Genomic DNA, 7112 nt, shown 5'->3' with positions numbered 1-7112 from the left:
CTAAAGTAGTCTTTAAATACTTTAGGGGACTCTTATTTCTATAATTGTTATGCTAAATCACTTACATGAATTCAGTCGCTAAGTCACAGTGATGGAGCTACTGTAAATTTAATAACTATATTCTATAATTTTTAATCTGGATACATTCGAAGGATGTTTTTCATATGAGGGGTTTCCACTATCCCAAAAATATTTGCTATTTGGTTACCTATAGAAAAATATTTGTGCAATTGTTTAATCTGGTGCTCCCTATTGTTATTATATACATCTAATTATATCGTTCTTTTGTGTTTGCTGAACTTGTTACATTTGATTATTTTTTGTTTTCAATTTGATACACACTTGTCGCGATCCTGATTCTAATTGTTCTCAAATTTCCTTTGCAGAACTGTGTTCTTGGCGAAAACTCTTTTGCTAGGAAAGATGTTCCGATGACTCGTGACAACATGTGCTACCTTGGAATCCATGATGGTCCTTAGAACTATCTGGTCTTAGCTTGGTCCCAAACTGATAGGAATAAAAATAGGTGGATGACCATAGTCCGTGCTTTAGAAAGTTTGGTTGGCCATAAGAGACTTTCATCATTCAAGGTTGCAGTTGATCAAGCTCGCAAGTTTGGTTTCATTCTTTGCCTAGATAATCAGACAGCAGAATCTATTCGTGCTCGCTATGTTAAAGTTGGGGTAGAGAAGGTCTTCTTTGACTTGGTGAGGAGTATGAAGTATTTGCCTTTCTACGATGATCGCAATCAGCACCACAGGGTTTTGAGGTGGATCTGAACAATGAGAATTGGCAGAGAAGCGAAAGAAAACTATTCAATGTTTTAAGGTTGCATCGGTTGATTGGCAAATCTTGAAGCATATATTGAACCATCTCACAAACTACCAAAATGTCATAGCGAAGATCGCCATTATGATTTAATTTCTCCTATAATAAGAAGCCATTTCCAATCAGATTTAATTTGCTTCTTTGCAGCAATCCTAAGCAAGTAAACCATCGAACTCCAACACTAAATACGGTAATTATAAAAAGGTTTAAATAAAATTTTCTATAATTTATAAAATATCGATCAAGTGACAAGTGACTAAACATTGTCAAAATTTTAGTAAAATACATTTCAATTAAATTTCTAATAAAAGACATGCAAAAAAACACGTCGTATAAGGTACATACAGGTTATGTGGTACTATCATTCGTAGTATGACCATACATCTACTGCAGAAGTGCAATATGCCATTAATTTGTACATGGCACAACACTGAACTGAGAATTAATCTTCCGTACGTAACTACTAAACCAAAGGTTTGCATATTTTACAACTTATATTACCACTAAAATAAAGTTTCGCATATTTGATAACATTTATTAACGAAGCATAGGATGTATAAACCGACATAGAAGTTGAAGGCATTACTCCATATATCTCGAGGCTAGAAATAGCATTCTAATTACTTTCCTGTACAAATACATATAAATCCACAGTATAAGAATAACAAATCATGTATTGAATTGTTAAAGTAAAGTCATAGATTTATATCACGAACACGATAATAAGTACTATAAATATTTGTACATGTATTTACTCAGAAACAAACAACATAAGAAGCATATTTATATACCTATAAGACGGCGTTCCTGTTATTATTTAGCAGAAATAGTAGTAGGATCCGTGTAATTAGCGTAAATACTAATTCTTGTAGTTGCAAGCCGAATGTTGTCATTTGGATGAATCTCGGACAAAGAAGCAAAACATTTTGGTAAAATTTTAATATTCAGGACCTTCGGTATTTTTTGCATGTTCTTGCACCATGCTGTACATCAATAATCTTCAGATGTTTCATCAAGTATTGCAGCATAATCCATAGTCTCCGGATAACAAAAGCGACCAAGCATGGATCTAATCACTATCTCAGTACAGATATGTGGAGGAATACGTTTAATATGGATTTTAATACAGTCATCCAAACTTTCTATGCAAGATTCAATTGCAGGTGTCCAAGGTTCTAATACAAACTCACTCTGCACATTCAGAAGGCTGGCACGAATACTGAAAATATCAACCCCATGAGGTAACTGCACAATATATTTGTTGTTGCCAATGCACTGCACATTTAACTGACATCTAGAATAAACTTCGAGGGCTGCAATAAACTCTATGTTAGTAAGAAATTTTTGATCAATAGGACGGATACAAATAAGAGCTTCAGAACACTTGTATCGAAGCCACCTGCTACAGAGAGATACTGAAATATAGCAATCTACTTCATGCTCAACTGCAATTGATTCACAACTTGATATAGTTGTAGGATCTTTGTATTGAACATGTAAAGAAACACCAGGTTTAAACTTTCTTACTTGAAGATTGATCCGGAAAACAAACACTCTTTTGTAGCACTGTTCAACATCAACATAATAATGCAATGAACTATCAACGAGAACATCAAGCTTGATAACTGATGGTACTAAAATTTCCTTCTGGGACCAGGCTATGCATCTATAAGATATTAAATTTTGACTTGATTTAGTCAAATCATCGACAAATTCAAGTGCACAATATGGACTAAGTATATATTCTACAACATCGTGATTCCATAAAAATAGTGGCAGTCCCTCGATGGTCACAATAATATGCTCGTTGGCCAAGTCTAAGCCAAATTCATCAAGTGGATGCCACTACCTGTACTTTAGAAGCGCTCCACATGAAGCAATATTTATAAAAGATTCCTGTATCGCATCATATGCAGGCTCTACATCATCATCATCATCTGTAAAAGAAAAGATACACTCTTGACGACTAATGACAACATGAACATCAATAGTACCTTTCTTGCAAAACATAGTTTGAATTTCATATAAAGCCTCAGGAATAGTGGTCCCATGAGTGTCAGGTGTCACATAAACTACCATAGGAAATCGTATGGATTCATAGCTTCTAAATTGTAGTTGTAATTGGGATATGAAGCATCTCGCATCCATTGTTAACTGAATAAGAACCACCATAGCTTTAGACTTTATATGATAAACAAATATAACAATAGAGAAAGTATTTGAAATATTAATAGCTAATGCACCATACAAAGCAAAATTAGAAAATTTGTGATTAAATTTATTGTAAGCAATAAGTAGTAAAATATATATTCTTGGGGTATAAGGATGTTATATTCACAATTTCAACATAGTAAAAGGTAATAAGAATAATTACAATACTGCATTCAAGAAAAACAATACAAGTAACCACAGAATGTTGTGACGACAAACAAAACATGAATAACTACCATGGAAGCAGAATAGCATGTTGTGAACAACTATAAATAGTAACCAAATGTAAATAGTAGATGAGTAAGAGCTCCAGCAATGCACGTACAAGACACCTGGAGACCAATCAATCTAGAACGTCATATGACGTGGCATATTAAGACACATCACTTGCATTCATGGCGTCATAGTAGTAAATATGCATGATACTCATAAACAATTCATATACAGACAAATCATACAAATGAGCAAGGAAACTTGATATTCAATACAGACATACGACACATACAATAAAACATTAAGTTCACAATTACATATTCCACAAACAATAGTTAATACATGTAAGTAATTTTAGTCAACGTCCATACTAACTTTCAATCTTACTACTACTGAGTAGGCCAAGCACTAAGACAGCGTCAAATCAACTTGGAAGACAAATCTCCAACATGTGAGTTCTCACAATCTTTGGAAGGATATTACGCGGCATCGTCATCGCCAAGACCTCCATCATCCTCACTCAAGTCATCCACACAACAGTGTTGCTAGGTGGTCCGCTGGCATTGTTGTCGCTGTCTTCACCATCCTCGTTATAATCATCTTCGCCATCATCGCTGCTGTCGTTGTCACCATTTTTGCCATCGTCGCTATCGTCGTTGCCGTCGTTGGTGTCATTGTCGACACCTTCGCTTATGTCTTCATCACTTTTGACGCCATAGAATTCTTGGGCTGAGGACCCATGCTCACCATCAGATGATACTGTGACAGAATCCTCCTCATCATCATCTGAGAAAACCTGCGGAAGCTTGGATGGCCATAGCCCTGAAGGATCAATCGGGGAATCTGGTGGGGTTGACATTGTTGTCGTACGTGTGAGGCTTTACTCCTTCTACACTATCAAGAACGATGCAATTCAGGAATGAGACTATCGAAGACGAAACACCATGAATATGCATCGATGCAGTAGTGCGATGGCATATTTATTAATGCTGAAACGACGCGACTGACCTAGAGAAGTGGCATCGTTTTGTTCCAACGATTTGCCAATACCCAGTGGTCCTTTTGTGGCTTCTAGCAACTATACAGTATGGCCCCTTTCCCTGGTACACTACCCTTATACACCATTTTTTTAATACGTACGTCAAACTACTTAAAACAAATTATATTATCATGACACGTCTGAAGTGGCAATTGAAACTTAAGGATAGTATTGTCCTCAATTTTAACCCAATCACACCATATTACTCAAGGGCTATTGCATTCTTGCACCAACCCTGAACTCAAAATATCACTTTACCCTCATTTTTTTCACATTCAGATCTTGCCTCACCTTCTTGAAATCCAAGAAAGAATTCTTCCCCAATACAATTACCACCACATAACGGTATCAACAAAGGTGGCATATGATATTTTTGCACTTATCAAAATGTCCTTCTCATTATTTTAGAGAACAATGATTTCACCCTATTGAACATGAAATATATATACTCTTTTCGCGTTAGAATATTCCATAATATCCAAAATTTCATCACAAAGTTTACCCAAATACTAAAGTGGCAACATTTTATTAGTGTTGCTTCTTGCAAGTCACCATGATGATAGCAGGTAAACAGAGCAGGTTGTCACTACATTTCCCAATAATTGCAACTATTGACCTTTTAGACTCACTTTCCAATGCTTCGGCCACTGAAACATGTCAAAGTGTTGGTCCTTTTAAACATTCCATCATAAATTTCTATAGTAGATCTGTGAGACATGTGCTTAGCCACAAAATCTCATTGCCAAATGCAACTGAATCCTAAGACATTTTTCTAATAAGGTACAAAATCAAACTCGAGAAATATGACACAATGGATTCCATAATGTCTCCACATGTGTTCACATTATTAGTTCAACATCTCCATATCCATGACTCGTGAAACATAGTTATCAACTAATACATGTGCTAGTCTAATATTCATGTGCGTCCTCACATGAACTTCGACTAGGGACAACTTTAGAATAACCATACAAGTAAAGAGTTTCACATACAATTCACATAATTGCAAATCAATTCAAGTAGCCTTTAATGGATATTCAAGGAACACAATATAAATCATGGATACAAATGGAATATCATCATCTCTATGATTGCCTCTAGGGCATACCTCCAACACCTTTCGTGCGGTGGCTACAGCTGCGGTGTTACTTTTGGATGGCCACAAAAGACACTGTTTTGCAACAAGGATTGTAGGATTCACCAAGAAATCGTTCTACTCCAAAGGAAACTTGGAATAGATAACTAATTCACCCTTTAGATGCAATTGTGAATTAGTGTAGCTTTTGCTTTTCTACTACTTTTGCTTGATGAGGTCCAAGACTGATTGGCTGACCTTGTAATTAATATTGCCAATGAAAATATATATGTGATTAATGAAGATCGATGTCATATTACAATAAAAAATAGTAATAATTTCAACTCGTCAGATATAAAATATATTAAAACAATCATCATCAACAACAATCCAACATTACAAAAACTCCAGTCCAATGACATAACCATAACTACAAGCATTGTTCAATATCACGCATCAGCATAACATGCACAGGTAGCAATGCAAAGTCCTATAGATCATAATCTTCTGACACATCGAGTACGCCATCGACATAGCCGCAAGCCAATCGCACACACGAAACACACGCGAAGAATACACTCATTTGCCTTCCACTGGTTTCTAGGTGGAAACAACTGTCGTACCCCACACTCCTTAAGAAAACAAATTGCCTCGCCGCCTTGCCTATTTGCATACTCCCCCAAAACATCCCATCATAACACAGGTTTTCTTCCCTCTCCCCTCACCGGATGCATCGTCTTCTTCCCCTCTCATTGTCGGCCGCATCCTTCTCCCCCATCTACAGTGCGACGATCACCTGCCGCAACCACAACTCATGGAGACAACTGCGAGACGCGAGCAGTAGCTTCTCGCAAAGCCCTGCAACCTTGAGACCATTGTCGATGCGCGGCCCCGCATCCACCACAGGGCGGTGCCGTCGGCGAGTCATCGAGACGCTGCTCGCCATGGACCTCGACAGCAACATCAAGCCCAAAGTCCTAGACGTGCCACGGGGCTTTGAAGCAAGTGCTGCCGCCTCCAGGAACCAAGGGAATGGAGTGGGAGCCTCATAACTGTGCATCAATGATGAGGTAAGCCGGACCCCTCTAGCATCTCCATGGTCTTAGATTCTTAAACTTGAGTACCTACGGATTTCACTAGAAATGGAGTCGAGGAAGGAATGTGTTATTTTTTTAGATTGGATGCTCGCCTATTAGTGCTAGTCTATGGTGTCCTAATTTAATGCTAGCCTCATTGTCATGCGTGTGGTAAGCACTAGATAAAGATTCACATTTGGTAAATATGCAAAAGGAATAATATTTTTTTGAGGATGATGGCATGCAGTCAGTTCATTATGGGCTACATGATAGCTTAATTTGCATAATAGAAACGTATATCTCTTAAATTTCGGTTGCAATCACATTCTAAACATAGAAAAATCAATTCATGAAACATTCTAAATATTGTCTTAGGGTACACTTATGATAGAACCATATAATAATATTTTGGGTTCGTAATCTTTTCATATCACATACTTAATATACAGGCCTATCAATAGAAAACTGAATATTGTTCGTGGCATTTGATTCATCATTACGGACATGCCTGTATATTCGCTCTAGAAATGAAAACATGGATTCACATTATGTCTGCCAATAATACTGTACCTCAAATTAGATTAGTGAATAATCAGGGGTGATTTTGGCTTATTTAATCAGGAGCGAATTAGATTAACCTCTACTTTCATGAATGGTATCTACCCTCATC

At 36.9% G+C, this 7112-nt stretch overlaps 1 protein-coding gene across 1 annotated transcript; it reads right to left on the bottom strand.

Moving 5' to 3' along the window:
* Nucleotides 1-3772: 3772 nt before the first annotated feature.
* LOC105914128 (prostatic spermine-binding protein-like) lies at nucleotides 3773-4111 on the bottom strand. Its single transcript, XM_012844930.1, has one exon. The coding sequence runs from the start codon at nucleotides 4109-4111 to the stop codon at nucleotides 3773-3775; it is 339 nt and encodes a 112-aa protein (XP_012700384.1).
* Between the last annotated feature and the right edge of the window lie 3001 nt (nucleotides 4112-7112).

This window comes from Setaria italica, chromosome I (genome assembly GCF_000263155.2).
Source record: "Setaria italica strain Yugu1 chromosome I, Setaria_italica_v2.0, whole genome shotgun sequence".
Taxonomy (NCBI): domain Eukaryota; kingdom Viridiplantae; phylum Streptophyta; class Magnoliopsida; order Poales; family Poaceae; genus Setaria; species Setaria italica.
This window is presented reverse-complemented; position numbering and strand designations above follow the sequence as displayed.

What these genes read in the sequence shown, in the direction of transcription:
- LOC105914128 (XM_012844930.1), bottom strand. Translation starts at nt 4,111, where the DNA reads ATGTCAACCCCACCAGATTCCCCGATTGATCCTTCAGGGCTATGGCCA.